At 40.2% G+C, this 18,057-nt stretch overlaps 1 protein-coding gene across 1 annotated transcript in view; it reads right to left on the bottom strand.

Moving 5' to 3' along the window:
- The window catches only part of LOC134342382 (uncharacterized), a 48,102-nt gene that overhangs the window by 16,512 nt on the left and 13,533 nt on the right, over positions 1 to 18,057 (bottom strand). The window contains exons 5-9 of the mRNA XM_063040438.1: positions 17,415 to 17,537; positions 15,984 to 16,066; positions 8,854 to 8,979; positions 6,470 to 6,515; positions 1,556 to 1,689 (exon numbers count right to left, since the gene is read on the bottom strand). Coding sequence (XP_062896508.1) covers positions 1,556 to 1,689; positions 6,470 to 6,515; positions 8,854 to 8,979; positions 15,984 to 16,066; positions 17,415 to 17,537 — 512 coding nt within the window. The remainder of the gene's footprint in view (positions 1 to 1,555; positions 1,690 to 6,469; positions 6,516 to 8,853; positions 8,980 to 15,983; positions 16,067 to 17,414; positions 17,538 to 18,057) is intronic.

The raw sequence follows: 18,057 nt of genomic DNA, 5'->3' as shown, positions 1-18,057 counted from the left end.
TGCAATAGTCAGAAACAAATTGGCCCCTTAATTAACCAAATACAAAGGTGCAACGAATGACTTTCCAATAAAAGAATAACCAGAAAACTTCACACCTAGAATGTTAATTTGCCCGTGCCTGATAGATTGCACAAACAGGCTGGTCTCAGCTCTTAATGCAGTTCCATCTCCTCCCGAGGGGCGTGTGGACTTTGCCCAGGGTCGTCTTCCGTATCTCCCAGCACCGATGATTTCAGAACTTCTTTTGCTTCCTCTGCCGAGTTAAACAACATCTTCATGCCCTTGATATTCACTTTCAAAATCGTCAGGTATATGAGGAATGAGTCAATCCCCTTCTGTCGAAGCTTAGCGCGGATCTCCCTGTATCCCTGCCATTCCTGCATCATGCCGGGGCTGTAGTCAGCGAAGAACTGCCATCCGGGAGAGTAGGTTTGGCTTTCCTCGCGCCCTCCGGGATAGCCTGCCGGTCGGTGTACCGTAGAAGCCTAAAAATCATGGTTTACGGTCATGAGGTGTCGTTGGAAAAGATCCTGTATGCTCTATCGATCTCCAGTGGAGTGCTGTGTGAATTCTTGAGTGCTGGAATCCAATTAGGCAGCATCTTCTGGAGGTAACCTCTTGGATCGTCGCCCTCAGTGCCTGTCGGTAAGTTGACCAGCCACACATTGTTTCTCCTGGATCTGTCCTCCAAGTCGTTTAACTTCTTCCATATCTTAGATACCTCCGCAAGACAGGAGTTAGTAACTTGCTCATTCTTGCGTAAGCAAATCTGAATGTTGTCTATTTTATTGAAGACTGTGTTAAATTTTTTAGCGTGAATGTCCACTTGCTCCTTTAACAACCAGAGAATGTTGCCGTTCTCTGCCATATGCTTCTGTATGGGGTCAAGAGCCTTTTCCAGCACCTCCCTTAGCATGTGGGCTACCGTTTCTTGCAGCGATTCCATCTCCGTTGCCATTGTTTGTTTAATTAGCATAGCTATTTCTTCAGATGAATCGCTAGCTTGTTGTCATCTGCTGGTATCTTGTTTCCTGGTTGAATTTGTATCTTTTTTTGAAGCCATGTCTTTAGTTAGATCTTTCTCCAACTCAAACTTGTATTAAGACCGTCTATGAGCCCTGAAGAACTTGAAAAAGGAGGGTTGTATGTCAGTGCTCAGTGCCGTGCTGCAATCTTGCCTCGTGCCTCACCGGCAGCCCCCAAATCTAAAGGATACGATATAGCTCCATTCTCCTCATTGTGCAGTTACGGGGATTTTCCAAGAGAGATTTATATTCATTCCTACTTATTGAGGATTTTGGGCTCTACACACTCATAATTTGAAAAGGGAAGTTACACTTCATCTTGGAATATCTTCTAACCCACAATTGTACCAATTAGTCCGTAAAATAAATTTTATTTTTATCACCTTGGATAACTTTTTAAGATAAACAGCATCCAAACAAAATGCTCCCAAAAATGTATATATATTTTGTTTATACTTAGATCACAAAACGATAATTCCTCACTGTTTTCACTTAAACTTTTAAGTTGTTGAAAACAAAGCATCTCCTACCATGTTGGAATGATTCTCTGACAGCGTGCTGAGTAAGATCAGTGCTGCTTCATTCACATTTTCACTGGAGGATTTCAGCAATTCATGCAGTTGAGCCAAACAGTTCATGCTCACAGTATCTGTTTGAATACCTTCTGTGGTGAGAAAGTGCATAATTAGTTCATTCTAATGTGGAATCTACAAATACTTTGCCTCCAATCATTGGTTGGGACCACGTACTCCATGAAAATACTAGATCTGATCATAGCAGCTACCTCGTACAGGAAGAATACAGGGTAAGATACCAAACAGCTTTGGTACTTGTAGAATATACCCTAACCCTAGGCATCTTTTATCTCAGGGAAGGACGGACAGAAAAAGTCAACATGCTTTTCTCTGATGAATGTTTCCTTTCTTTTATGGGTTAACTGATAAAAAGAATATAAAAATTGTGCAAAACCTCAACAAGTCAGGTACGTGTGGAAAAGGAAAGAAAGTTAACATTTCAGGCCAATGGCACTTCAACTGACAGATTTCATCGATCACAATGTTCTCTGTAGATATAACAGGCTTACTTCAGTTTAATCACAAGGAAACTTTCACATCATTGAGAATAACTCATATGTGGCTTTAGAGGTAAGTGTGGGGTGTCTTCTTATAACGGGGTGGTACAGTAGTGTAATGGTTAGCACAACGCTTTACAGTGCAGGTGACCCGGGTTCAATTCCAGCTGCTGCCTGTAAGGAGTTTATATGTTCTCCCTGTGACGGCGTGGGTTTTTTCCTGGGTGCTCCGGTTTCCTCCCACAGTCCAAAGACCTAGCAGTCGGTAAGTTAATTAATCATTGTAAGTAGTCTCACTCAGATTAAATCCGGGGATTTCTGGGTGGTGTGGCTGGAAAAGTCTTCTCTTAAATAGATAAATGCCAGGATAACACTAACATTTTAACATTAGCTGCCTTTTAGCAAATCAGTTTACAGGGTTAGTGATTAATTGCCTTGTAAGATGATTGACATCAGCAAACATAACACATGCTACCCTGCGAACTATTTACCAAGTAGAGTGCTTAGAAACGTAGAAAATAAGTGCAGGAGTAGGCCATTCGGCCCTTCGAGCCTGCACTACCATTCGGTACGATCATGGCTGATCATCCAACTCAGAACCCTGTACCTGCCTTCTCTCCATACCCCCGATCCCTTTAGCCACAAGGGCCATATCTAACTCCTTCTTAAATATAACTTTTTTTTTGCTTGCAAAAAAAAGTTGGAAGTAAATCAACACGTGTAGTCTTAAGAATGCATTACATTTCAAGCCAGTGTCATGGCGTCCATCTCCATTTTTTTTAAAGTCTATAAAACTGGATGCAAGGTTCCTTAAGGTTGTTACAACTGGGGGTGGTAGTCATAGTAATAGTCATAGTCATACTTTATTGATCCCGGGGGAAATTGGTTTTCATTACAGTTGCACCATAAATAATTAAATAGTAATAAAACCATAGTTAGATAGTAATATGTAAATTATGCCAGGAAATAAGTCCTGGACCAGCCTATTGGCTCAGGGAGTCTGACACTCCAAGGGAGGAGTTGTAAAGTTTGATGGCCACAGGCAGGCATGACTTCCTATTACGCTCTGTGTTGCATCTCGGTGGAATGAGTCTCTGGCTGAATGTACTCTTGTGTTCAACCAGTACATTATATAGTGGATGGGAGACATTGTCCAAGTGGGAATAAGCTCCTACTACCTATTAAATCACTCAATGGCGTGAGACTCAAATAGCCTCTGACAATCAAGTCCAGTTCCTGTCATGCACATTTGGCTTACCTACTAAGACTGATGGAACTATTTCTTCTGACAGAAAGGCCAAAGGCCCTAAAACCAGTCGCTTCAGGCAGCTGGGGCCCATCAGCTCTGGTTGGCAGCTCATCTAGGAGGAAAACTTGATTTTAAACTGCCATTACCTTCTGGCAATTCTCACTCATGGGGCAGGCTTCAGGAGTAAACCCAAGGAAAAGTCCAAAGCTGGAGTCTCCAAGACTGCCCTATGTTGAGTTCATTGTTAACTGGAAACTCCTGTGACACTGCTGGTGCCAAATTGTTTCGGTCCCTGCCCTGGCTTGTGTATCATGTAGACAGCTGGGAAGCAACATGGTTGACCGCGACTAATAGAAGGCCTCTCAAGCTAGGTGCAGCAATGATGGTGTTACAAGGCTGATGCGCAGTATTAAATTTACACCACACATACTGCAAAAAATAAGAATATCCTTGTCCATAAAGACTTTGCAAAGTGTCACTTAGTAGATACTGTAAAGACATGGAAGACAGTCTTGTGATCGGATGAGACTAAAATGGACTGTTTTGGCCTCAACACTAAGTGGTATGTGTGGCATAAATCTAATACTGCGCATCAGCCAGGTAACACCATCCCGACTGTAGAGCACGGTGGAGGTAGCATCATGCTATGGGGATGCTTTTCAGCAGCAGGGACTCACGATTGATGGGAAGATGAATGCTGCTAAATACAGACAGATCCTGGATAAAAACCTGCTAGCCTCTGCCAAAAAGCTTGAACTGGGGAGGAAGTTTATCTTTCAGCAGGACAATGACCCAATGCACTGTGCTAGAGCAACCATGGAGTTGTTTCAAATGAAGAAAATCGATGTCCTTGAGTGGCCCAGTCAGAGTCCTGAACTTCACCCGACTGAACATCTCTGGCAAGACCTCAAGATTGCTGTCCGCTGCCCCTCCCTAACTAACCTGGCACAGCTTGAGCAATTTTGCAAGGAAGAAGAGGCAAATCTTGCTCCATCACATTGCTCAAAGCTAACAGACACTTATTCAAAAAGTCTACTGGTTATAATAGCTGCAAGAAGAGGTTCCACTAAGTCCGGAGCAAAGGGGAATGGATACTTTTTCAAGGCACTGTACAGTATGTATTAGTGAACATTATATTGTCCTGTTCTGTGCCTCTTTTTCCTCCTATTCCTTACACTTACACCAAGTCAAACTTATTGGTGATGATTTTATACTGATGGGGAAATATATTTTGTTAACAATTTCTGAGAAATATAGCTTAAAATAAATAGTTGGCAGAATCTTAAGAATAGCTGTGAAAAGATTTTTTCACTCTGTGTTCCTGGTGTTCAGCCATAGCAAATATAACAAGTTGCTATCAAGTACAGAAAATTACTGCACTTGGAGCAAGCTGTTCTGGAAACCCACCAAGTGCTTACTTATGAGATTATTTAAAATATGTGAAGACTAACTAAAATACATAAGCCAGCTGGTGGTGTAGTGGCATCAGTACCGGACTTTGAGCCAAGTGGTCCCGGGTTCGAATCCAGCCAGCTCCTTGCACGCTTTCCATCCGTGCTAGGTTGAGTGTCAAGTGAGCAACTTGGCCTCATAAAAGTACAGACAAAATGCTAAAGAAACGGCAGAAAATGCCGCCTGATGCGCCACAAGGTGCAAAAAAGAACAACAACTAAAACACAAGTAGAAAATGCATTGTGAAACGTCATCTGCCTGAAGCTTTTACTTTCTCTCCACTCAGCTGCCTGTTCTGATGAGTGCTTTTATCATTCAGATTACAGCATCCACAGTGTTTTGCTTTGGCTTGTAGAAGTCTTAGGCTACGTCCACACTACGCCGGATAATTTTGAAAACGAAGCTTTTTCTCTTCGTTTTGACCCTCCGTCCATATTGAAATGGCATTTTCATCCCCCGAAAACAGAGCTTTTCTAAAACACTCTCCAGAGTGTGTAAATTTGAAAATGACTGTTGTGCGTTGTAGTGAGGACGGGGTAAACGGAGATATTTTAAAACGTTGTCATGACAACACAACAACAATGCTTTTTCTGCTTCTGCTTGGTACTGCACAAGCACTGCCGGACAGCTGTGATAACGCACAGTCAGTGTGAACGGCGTGAGAGTTAAATTGTAAAGTGAGCTTTTTTGACTAGATCCCCTAAATTGATTTGATTGAGTCTATCTTTAAAAATATTAATGTCAGAAATACTGCGCAGGTCCCTGGCAGCAGAAGATTCCACTCTCTTGTTGGTCTTGGGTAGAGGACGACTTCATGCGTGTGTTGTTTACTTTATTTTCTACGTTAATAGCTTGTTTGGAGTTAAACATCTCCACGTTTTCCACTGCTTTGCTGACTTTGTAGTCATTTGTAACTCGCAGAAACAGCTCGACTTTTTTGTCTGTCTAAATGAAGAAGTCCGGTCTGCTTTTTCCAGCGGAGGGTTTCTTTGTATTCCTCGAAGACATTGTTGAAAACTTTCTTTCGCTGTTGTTGTTGGTACTCTAGTTTTTGACCAATGGAAATAGCACAATGCCGCCACGGGAACGTAAATATTATACCATTTCCTCTTCGCTTGTTTTCTGTAAATGTGTCTGCGCATGCCCAGTAGGAGTAGATTCGCCCAAATATCCATTTTAATGTGGACAGAGATATTTTGAAAAATGCCTAGTGTGGACGCCTGTCATTTTTACTCAAAACTGGCGTTTTCAAAATTATCCGGTCTAGTGTGGATGTAGCCTTAGAAATACAAACTACATATATAACAATAACATGCTAATGATTTTCTCTTTTGACATTGACAATCAAAGCTCCTGACAAACCTCTTAAATATCCCCTCCAAGATTTTCACAAACTTTCCTTTGGCAGAGGCAGGAAATATGAGAATAGGGACAAAACACTGATTTGATACCAACTGCAGCACTTCATAACAACAAAAATCAAAGGAAAGTATTTTGGGCAAATGATCAGAAATTCATATTTGTACAATTATCCCAGCATGTGCAGTACAATTGGATCAAACAGAAAAATGGCATGCTTTAAAAAAATTAAGTGTAAAAGTATTCCTACAAAAAGGAGTTATAAGTAGTAATTTATAATTATTTACCTTTAGTATAAAATTGAATTCTTACCATTTAGAGACAAGCTTTTAAGGCAGGAGCATGTTTGACAGCAAACCTATTGAAAATTACAAAATTTGATTAAAAATACTCAATTGCTGATGATCCATAAGCCTGAGAATCCTGTCCTTACAACCCACCCACTTAACAAAGCTGCTGGTGTTCTTTACTTGTACCTTCTCACATGTCTTGGAGATGTTGTTTTTTGGAATATTTTTCTAAAAATCTGTACTAAATGATGTATGATAGATTGGGATCATAAGACTCAGGAGCAGAATTAGTCCATTTGGCCAATCAAGTCTGCTTCGCCGTTCTATCACAGCTGATTTATTATCCCTCTCAACCTCATCCTCCTGCCTTCTCCCCTTTGATACCCTCACTAATCAAGAACCTATCAACCTCCGCTTTAAACATGCCTATTGACTTGGCTGCCACAGCTATCCATGGCAATGAATTCCACAGAGTCATCAACACTCTGCCTAAAAGAAATTCTTCCTCATCTCTGTTCTAAAGGGATGCCCTTGTTTTCTGAGGCTGTGCCCTCTGGCCCTAGACTCCTATACTAAGGAAACATCCTTCCCACATCCACTCTATCTACACCTTATTGGTACTTGTATCTTTTCATGAGGAAAAAAAAGGGTTTAAATTAGAGCAACAGGAGAATTAACATCATGAAGGATTAAAGATCAAGAAGGACTCATAAAGTGTCCACAAAGGCATTTACTTTAGAATGGCTTGGAATAAACAACAGACCAATAGAAAAATGTAGAAAGCAAAGTCTATGAAGAGACTAACTGCATCAGAAACTTGATGAAGTGATAAAAATAATTTTAAAAGGGTAACTACTTGTAGAATAGTAATGCAGTAAAAGAGACCACTTGACCCATGAAGTGAATTTTGGCTCATTTTAAGCACTAACCCATGGTACACTGGCTGTGACACTGACTTAGCCTGAGCTGAAAAATAAGTATCTTACTTAGACATCATTTTTAAAGAAGACTAAGAAGTAACCACAATTAAATACAGTAAAGGAAAATGTCTATTGATGTGATATTCAGTGGAATCTGACTTAATTGAAATAGGAAACATTAAGAGTTTGGTGAGCACTTCTGAAGAATGTTGCAAATAATGTAAAATAAATCGAGGATAAGGCTTGCAAGCAATCTAATGAACTCTGTAGCATTAATTACAATGTAATAAGGGATATCATTCCTGAGGAACCATGGTATAAGGCAGATTTGCGGTTAAATTAGGTAAGTGTTGATGCTGAGTGACAATAACATTAGAGTTATTGTGCAGTCTATAAGAACTCTTTGATAGACTTTACACATGAGTAATGCTCATTAGTTCAAAGTACCAAAGGACGCTCAGAGGTAGAGATAAACATTTGCAAGAAGCCAGTAAAAAAATTAATAAGGCAAACTGACTTGGTGTTTCATCAAAAGTCAATTCCTTTTGTGACAACAAACCAAGATATCAGATGATTGATGCTAATGAGAGACAGATAAGGGAGACAATGGAGAAACGTTCAAAATGTTAATGAGAGAGGAGAGAGAGATAACGGAAAAGAAACACAATTCAGAATATTGACACACTGGTTGCTTTGAACCTGAACTGTTTAAAGTTTGATGGACAGGCGATACCCCAGCAGGGGGATAAAAAGAACAGGTTCGCTAAGGCACGAGACACTATGAGATCACGAGACCCTGGAAGAGCGGTGTGCCCCCACAAGTTGGTGGAAGTTTGGAGGTCCGGTTCACAGGAACCAACCATAGACGCACAGGGTGTAAAGGTACGATCATTGGGAACCTGGTGTGTGTGTCCGCCCAGTCGTATCTGGAACGGAGGGGTCACAGTCGGGATAGAAGACGTAAAAGGGTCCGCCCGAAACCAACTGCAAAGAACATCAAAGGTCTGCCTGAATCAAATTTGCATCTCTCTCTCTCTCCAACGGCACAACAGCGATTACTGTGAACTGTACTAAGCTGAACTGAACTCTGCGTCACTTAAGACTGATCATTTTACCCCTAGACTGCAACAGAGCTTGGTTGATTACTGTTACCCTAGTTCTGGGTGCACGTGTGTATTATCATTGCTAACCTGTTGCATTTATATCCTTACGATTAGAGTACTGTGTTACTTGTTTCTTTAATAAGACTTTATTAATTCCTAGTAATCCAGACTCCAACTAGTGGTCCATTTCTGCTGGTTTGGCAACCCAGTTATGGGGTACGTAACACTTTATACCATTTTTACATGGCTTTATAAGCTTGGAAAACTTGACTAGAATATCAAATAAATTATTACTGTCTCTTTGAAATTGGTTTGATGTAATTTTAAACATTTTATTTTATTCTTAACAACCAGAACAAGAATGGATCGTATTAATATCTCACCTTTTCCACAGAGGAAGACATAAGAGACAGTAGCATCTTGAGAAGAATGCCATCACCTATTTGAAGCATGGACTGACGGTGACATGGGTTGGATGCCATGTTGGTCAATGCAGCGCAACTGTAATACTTAAAGTGACAATAACATATAAGTGACAATAGTGATTGCACAGTTGGTCTTACTGCATTGGGTATCTAGTGTATCAAATCAGCTGCTTGCTATAGCTTTGAAATGACATATGTAAATATATAACCATATAATAATTACAGCATGGAAACAGGCCACCTCGGCCCTTCTAATCCATGCTGAATGCTTACTCTCACCTAGTCCCATCTACCTGCACTCAGCCCATAACCCTCCATTCCTTTCCTGTACATATATACCTATCCAATTTTTTTTAAATGACAAAATCGAACCTGCCTCTACCACTTCTACTGGAAGCTCATTCTACACAGCTACCACTCTCTGAGTAAAGAAGTTCCCCCTCATGTTACCCCTAAACTTTTGCCCATCAACTCTCAACTCATGTCCTCTTGTTTGAATCTCCCCTACTCTCAATGGAAAAAGCCTATCCACGTCAACACTATCTATCCCCCTCATAATTTTAAATACCTCTATCAAGTCCCCCCTCAACCTTCTACGGTCCAAAGAATAAAGACCTAACTTGTTCAACCTTTCTCTGTAACTTAGGTATTGAAACCCAGGTAATATTCTAGCAAATCTCCTCTGTACTCTCTATTTTGTTGACATCTTTCTTATAATTTGGTGACCAGAACTGTACACAATACTCCAAATTTGGCCTCACCCATGCCTTTTACAATTTTAACATTGCATCCCAACTCTTATACTCAATGCTCTGATTTATAAAGGCCAGCATACCAAAAGCTTTCTTCACCACCCTATCCACATGAGATTCCACCTTCAGGGAACTATGCACCATTATTCCTAGATCACTCTGTTCTACTGCATTCCTCAATGCCCTACCATTTACCATGTATATCCTATATTGATTAGTCCTACCAAAATGTAGCACCTCACATTTATCAGCATTAAACTCCATCTGCCACTTTTCAGCCCACCCTTGTAATTGGCCTAAATCTCTCTGCAAGCTTTGAAAACCTACTTCATTATCCACAACACCACCTATCTTAGTATCATCTGCATACTTACTAATCCAATTTACCACCCCATCATCCAGATCATTAATGTATGTGACAAACAACATTGGACCCAGTACAGATCCCTGAGGCACACCACTAGTCACCGGCCTCCAACCCGACAAACAGTTATTCACCACTACTCTGGCATCTCCCACCCAGCCACTGTTGAATCCATTGTACTACTTCAATATTAATACCTAACGATTGAACCTTCCTAACTAACCTTCTGTGTGGAACCTTGTCAAAGGCCTTACTGAAGTCCATATAGACAACATCCACCGCTTTACCCGTCAATTTTCCTAGTAAACACTTCAAAAAATTCAATAAGATTTGTCAAACATGACCTTCCATGCACAAATCCATGTTGACTGTTCCTAATCAGACCCTGTCTATCCAGATAATTATATATACCATCTCTAAGATTACTTTCCATTAATTTACCCACCACTGATGTCAAACTTACAGGCCGATAATTGCCAGGTTTACTCTTAGAACCCCTTTTAAACAATGGAACAACATGAGCAATACGCCAATCCTTCGGCACCATCCCCATTTCTAATGACATTTGAAATATTTCTGTCAGAGCCCCTGCTATTTCTACACTAACTTCCCACCAGATCCTAGGGAATATCCTGTCAGGACCTGGAGACTTATCCACTTTTATATTCTTTAAAAGCGTCAGTATTTCCTCTTCTTTAATCATCATAGTTTCCATAACTACCCCATTTGTTTCTCTTACCTTACACAATTCAATATCCTTCTCCTTAGTGAATACCGAAGGAAAGGAATTGTTCAAAATCTCCCCCAGCTCTTTTGGCTCCGCACATAGCTGTCCACTCTGATTCTCTACCAAATTTATCCCTCACTATTCTTTTGCTATTAATATAACTGTAGAAACTCTTTGGATTTATTTTCACCCTACTTGCCAAAGCAACCTCATATCTTCTTTTAGCTTTTCTAATCTCTTTCTTAAGATTCTTTTTACATTCTTTATATTCCTCGAGCACCTCATTTACTCCATGCTGCCTATATTTATTGTCGATCTCTCTCTTTTCCCGAACCAAGTTTCTAATATCCCTTGAAAACCATGGCTCTCTCAAACTTTTAACCTTTCCTTACAACCTAACAGGAACATAAAGATTCTGTACCCTCAAAATTTCATCTTTAAATGACCTCCATTTCTCTAACACATCCTTCCCATTAAACAAATTGTCCCAATCCACTCCTTCTAAATCCTTTCGCATCTCCTCAAAGTTAGCCTTTTTCCAATCAAAAATCTCAACCCTGGGTCCAGTCCTATCCTTCTCCATAATTATATTGAAACTAATGGCATTGTGATCACTGGACCCGAACTGCTCCCCAACACATACCTCTGTCACCTGACCTATCTCATTCCCTAACAGGAGATCCAACACTGCCCCTTCTAGAGTTGGTACCTCTATGTATTGCTACAAAAAACTATCCTGCACACATTTTACAAACTCCAAACCATCCAGCCCTTTTACAGAATGGGCTTCCCAGTCAATGTGTGGAAAATTAAAATCTCCCACAATCACAACCTTGTGCTTACTACAAATATCTGCTATCTCCTTACAAATCTGCTCCTCCAATTCTCACTCCCCATTAGTTCGTCTATAATACACCCCTTTAAGTGTTACAACACCTTTCCCATTCCTCAATTCCACCCAAATAACCTCCCTAGACGAGCCCTCTAATCTATCCTGCCGAAGCACCGCTGTAGTATTTTCTCTGACAAGCAATGCAACACCTGCCCCTCTTGCCCCTCCGATTCTATCACACCTGAAGGAACGAAATATAGGAATATTTAGTTGCCAATCACACCCCTCCTGCAACCATGTTTCAATAATAGCTACAACATCATATTTCCAGGTATCAATCTATGCTCTAAGCTCATCTACCTTTCTTACAATGCTCCTAGCATTAAAATAGATGCATTTAAGAAACTCTCCACCTCTTACTTTCTGTTTATCCCTAATAGTGCAAACAACTTTATTATCTTTTTCTTCCTTCTCCCCTACATCTTCGGTCTGAGTGCTCCCCTTCTCTGTCACCTGCCTATCCTCCCTCACACACTGTCTACTAACTTTCTCTATTTGTGAGCTAACCTCCTCTCTTCTAGTCTCTTCAATTTGATTCCCATGCCCCCCAACCATTCTAGTTTAAAGTCTCTACTGTAGCCTTCACAGATCTCCCCGCCAGAACATTGGTTCCCCCTAGGATTCAAGGGCAACCTGTCCTTTTTGCACAGGTTACACCTGCCCCAAAAGAGGTCCCAATGATCCAGAAACTTGAATCCCTGCCCCCTGCTCCAATCCCTCAGCCACGCATTTATCCTCCACCTCACTGCATTCCTACTCTCACTGTCGCGTGGCACAGGCAGTAATCCCGAGATTACTACCTTTGTGGTCCTTCTTCTCAACTCCCTTCCTAACTCCCTATATTCTCCTTTTAGGACCTCTTCCCTTTTCCAACCTATGTTATTGGTACCTATATGTACCACGACCTCTGGCTCCACTTCAGGATATCTTGGACGCGATCAGAAACATCTCAGACCCTGGCACCAGGGAGGGAAAATACCATCCGGGTCTCTGGACTGCGTCCACAGAATCGCCTATCTGACCCCCTTACTATCGAGTCCCCTATTACTACTGCCCTCCTCTTCCTTTCCCTACCCTTCTGAGCTACAGAGCTGAACTCTGTGCCGGAGGCATGGCCACTGTTGCTTCCCCCAGGTAGGCTGCCCCCTCAACAGTACTCAAACAGGAGTACTTATTGTCAAGGGGTACAGCCACAGCGGTACTCTTTAGTACCTGACTCTTGCCCTTCCCCCTCCTAACCGTGACCCACTTGTCTGCCTCCCGTAGAAAGAGAAAGAACTTTCTATCCTTTTTAATTGATATAGAAAGAGCTTTCTATCCTTTTTAGTTGATAATGAGACACTGGGGATTAACAGCAAGAGAAAACCATAAGACACAATTAACTGGAATATATACATATGGATAAGTGGTTGACAGATGTAATCCCTTCAAACTATTGTAATATGTTTAGGGTCATTTTAAATTCAGACAAGCTGTTGGTTCCATACACTGCATTTATAGTTCCTGCTGAGAATGCAGTTTAAATAGACATATTATATACACTGTCCCATATCATGTCCCAGATTAACGGTTCAGTCATAGCATACCACAGCGGTGGCCTATTTCCTGTGGGTCAGCAGATGGATTGAGTTGCCTACGTCTGCCAAACAAACACGTCTGCATCAAGTTGGCAGTTTATATATCTCATAAAGCATGAAAATCATAAACCAATTTCTTAAAGCAAGTATGTCCCATTTTCATATTCCTTTCTTGGAGTTATGAGCTATACAGCATGAAAACAGGTCCTTCAGCCCAACTTCCCATGCTGATCAAAATGTCTTTCCAAACCAGTCCCACTTGCCTGTATTTGGGCCACATCCATCTAAAGCTTTTCTATACAAGTTCCTGTCTAAATATATTTTAAACATTGCACTTTTACCTACCTCAAGAACTTCCTCTGGCAGTTTGATCTATATATACACATCATTACCTCAGTTCTTTTTAAATATATCTCCTGTCACCTGAAATCAATATCCTCTAGTTTTAGACTCCACAGTGAAGTAATAAATGTCGACTATTCCCATCCACAGATGCTGCCTGACCCACTGAGTTCCTCCAGCACATTGCACATATTGCTAGAGATTTTCAAATCATAAGTGACTCATAACTAAATCAAACATGGAGGTGCAATTATAATTTCAAAAAAAAACTTTTCAAAATTCAGTTTGATTTCATGTTTCCTCTGTTAGTGACTCAGCTAGATTATAGTTTAGTGGTTACTAGACAACCCGGTGACTCGTCGGGGCACTCTTTGAGAGAAAGGTAGTGCAGAGTGATGTGATGTGCTTTGGAAATTAAAGAAGAAAAACTCAGTTTATTAAAGAAGAAAGATGCATAGCAAGACAAATATAGCTTCTCCTCGTTTAACGAAGGACACTTTTGATGACAACATTTCTGGTTGATCTGTCACCCTTCAAGAATACTCTAATGTTTTCATTTCTTTTTCCCCAGCTTAAGGCCACGTACAGCTGACCATGCTGGAATACTGGTTTCTCCAGATAAATCAGCACATTCTCCATGGTTTGGCCTTGTGCCTAATGTATAGTCATAGCAAAGCATGACTGTATCAGGAACTGGCTCCGCTGAAGAGGGGGATCTTCCCCTTCTGATAAATTGGGAGTAATTCTTGGGATCATGACAATGTCATTTTTGAACGTACCAATGTTTATCTTTGCCACGATGAGATTGTCGTGCAGTTCTTCCACCATCATTCGCGTTCCATTGCAAAGCCTTGGTGGATCCAAGTTCCTCATTGAAATGATGGGAGATCCCCTGTTCAGTTTCAGTTTATGTGGTGGCAATCTAGAGAGTTTGACCAAATCAATTGACCATAATATCCCCCTTCTCTTTCCACGTGGCATAATTAGGCTGTCCATATATTTTTACCCTAATGCTTGATAGAAGATACGAAGCAGTAACACCAAAGCCTCCAGGATGCTGATTTTTCTTGATGATGTGGTTGGCGCTTTCCTAAATGGACGTGACAGTCCTGCCCTTCTGCTGCAGTTGGTGTTGCTGCTGTGAACACTGTGAGGCGCTGCTGAGGCCGGCCGTGCACATGCGTTGTGGTGTCGCGCCGCGGTTTCCATGAAAGGTGGAATTGGCTCTGTGAGCATCGTGAGGTGCTGCTGAGGCCGGCCGTGCGCATGCGTCGTGGTCTCGCGTCGCGGTTTCCATGAACGGTGGAATCGGTTCTGTGAGCGTCGTGAGGCGCTGCTGAGGCCAGCCGTGCGCATGCATCACAATTTCCATTAAAGCTGGAATTGGTTCGGGTTGTTGAAAGCGGGGCCTGTTGATTGACGAGTCAGCAATTTTATACGAATATATAACCCTGAACTTTGCATGCATTCTGTAAGTTAGCGCATTTTAAGTCAATTTAGTTAACGCAGTAATGCACCGTTTGGGCTAATTGGAGATCACAAACAGACCATGAGAATTTTAATAGTATAGAGATACCATCATGACCTCCACAGCAAATCTCAATAATTGTGGATGTGTCATTATTATACAAGGACTCGTGGAGCTCTGAATCATAAACAAATAAGCTTACCAGCTGCCAGAGATCATCTGGGAAATAGTAGGTAAAGGTAAGTGGAAACCTGTTCAGCTTGATCCCAGACAGATTTTTTTTAAAGCAGTTTACTCATTAGGTTATTTCAGGCAATTGGGAGTTGACTAAACTGCTGTGTACCTAGAATTACATAAAGTAAGTCCAGGACAGGAAGGCAACTTTCATTTCTTTATTGAATCTAATTTAACAATAATGGATTCTAATGACCATCGCATAGATTTATGATCACCATATTATCACTGGTTATTTATACCAGGTTTAGTTAATTTGCTAGTTTGGATTTATGTCACTGGATTATTAATGCAGCAGCAACCCTTATCATACCCAAGATTGCTGAGACTCAATCAGCTCCACCTGAACTCTCAACATAAACAAAACCTTACAGATTCTATGGCAGATTTCTGTGACACCCCAAATTCAATTAAAAGATCTTACAGAACTGACATCAGTTTTTAACTCATTTCAGGAAGAGCACATGCAAAATGCTTTGTCATGAATGATCATCATTTTCTTTTGGCCAGCTACAGTGTATTTTTGTTGACATTGCTCGTCTGCTTAAAAACATCCAGTACAACCTGACCCATAGTAAATACAGTATTTGACACTATTGGAAAATTGATTTAAAAATCTGATCCTCTACAATGCGCAGGATTAAAAAAAAAACATTTATTCACTTTTATTGGAAAAACACGATCCTTTTCTCTTATTTTGATTCCTAGGTGCAGAATATCAATCTAACTTACCTGGATCTCGGAGTCAGGGGATTGTAGGTGAAGGATCAGGACTGGCAATGCTCCCTCTCTGCATAGGAGAGGTTGAATCTTTTCTAAAAAAAATAAAAGTTTAACTTCTTTAAAACTACTCAGAATGGACATTTGACAATCTATCTGAAATTTACTCCTGAATAATTTCCTTCCTCTAAATGAAGGGAAGATTGAAGCCATAAACCTTCTCTATCAGATATTCCATCCTTTCATTAATCCCCGTTATCCACTCCAATCCAGACTGAAAATGATTGTTCAAAACCTTAATGTTCCACTTGATCATGATCTGAACATAAAACATTAAAGATTCCTCAAGCCTATTGATAAAATCGATAAAATCAAAGTTAATCATTTACTTCACCTACTTCCCTGTCCAATCCCCAAATACCCTAACTCTATGTGTCCAATAATCCTCTGAATACTCTGACTGCTTTTCCTCTCTATTAAGAAGGCTGCCTACTCCTTTCTTCAATTTGTCTTAGCTTATACTTTACATAGGTCCTTAATTATGCCTTTTGTCAAAGATTCCAATACTCCCCTAGTTGCTCTCCCCTTCTGTGTCATGTTATAAACGAGTTTGTTTAAAATGGCCCTGTCTGTGTCGTAACTTGCAGCCTTTATTCATCACATCTTGTTTTTTTTAAATTTAAAATGGCACCCCATCCCTTGTGAACAATGTCCTGTCCCACCTTGGCTCTAAGTTAAAATTGTCACCTGTGTACTGAAGTACCTCCATCAATTACGCAGCCTTGTTACCTGCTCCAGCCCAACACATCTCTAAAAGCTCTGTATTTTTATAACTCCAGGTCCTTGAGTATAACTCAGCTCTTTTACCCCTAAATGTTGCATATGCCTTCAGTTCTACAGAACATAAGGTTCAAGTAGCAATTCTAAATTTGTCAGTGTTAGGAAAGCACATTAACACATACATTTTAGACATATAGATACATACAGTATATATGCATCCATTACATGGATAATGATTACCTGTTCCCAACAGGCTATATTAATGTGCATACTCCTGAGCTCTGGAGTTCCTCGTATAACATTTTTCACTTCACTTTCTCCTTTTAAAATCCTCCTTAAAAACAATGTATATAACAATGTTTTTTATTACATCTCTAATACTTCAATCTTTGCTCAGGGCCCGAGGTCAATGTTTGTTTAATGAAATTCTACCAATTACATCGGGAGATTTTAATATGTGAAAGGAGCTTTACTGTTGACAAAAGGCAGGAATAGGGAAGTAGTCAAAACTGATCTAAAAGCTGATAAAGTGCTTATGTGTTATTTTGAAGAGCTAAGGTTCAGCAGACTGTTTAATCATTTGGATAAAAACTGCATTTTCTATAGCAACAGAGTGAATGCAATACTATTCAAAGTTAAAGCACGGCTTGTCATTCTGTTTACCTGATCTTGATAGGTTGAGGATGGCACCCACTGCATTCTGTTGCACTCTAGGGTCATAAGACTTTGAAAGAACTAGCAGAGGTGTAATTCCTCCTTCAGAAGCAATAGCTTGCCTGTTTAATGCTGCCAGATAAATAGCGAAGATGAATGACAGTCAGTAAAATACAAAAAAAAAACTCAAGAGTCAACAAAACATGAAAAATTTATATTTTAACATCATGGAGCAGTAGATTTCTAACTTATTTTCAATTTGAATGTCTGGTATTTTATCACGTACAGGAACTAGCTTGGTAATGGGAATGTTACTGAATCAATTGAGGATATTTAAACCAACTATCAACATACCACACTGACATAACATGTCAGTTTTGCCTTTGCAAAAACTTGTTAATTTTTCACAAAATAAAAAGTATAACAAATAAATTTAAAATATATTATCTACAATCCTGATTATTTCATAGCATCTAGGGATAGTGACAGATAGTTTTATGGTCTCATTACGTCTTGTGAATGTACATTTGGTTGGGATTAGACTCAATTTGCCTGTTAAAGGTCTTAGTTCACATGTTAACACAAATAAATTGGACTTAAGAAGTTATACAGAAAGAATTACAATATCTTTTAATGTATGAACAGCGGAGAA

The sequence above is a fragment of the Mobula hypostoma genome, chromosome 2 (assembly GCF_963921235.1).
Source record: "Mobula hypostoma chromosome 2, sMobHyp1.1, whole genome shotgun sequence".
NCBI lineage: Eukaryota > Metazoa > Chordata > Chondrichthyes > Myliobatiformes > Myliobatidae > Mobula > Mobula hypostoma.
The sequence above is the reverse complement of the archived record's forward strand: the minus strand, read 5'-3'. Positions and strand labels throughout refer to the sequence as shown.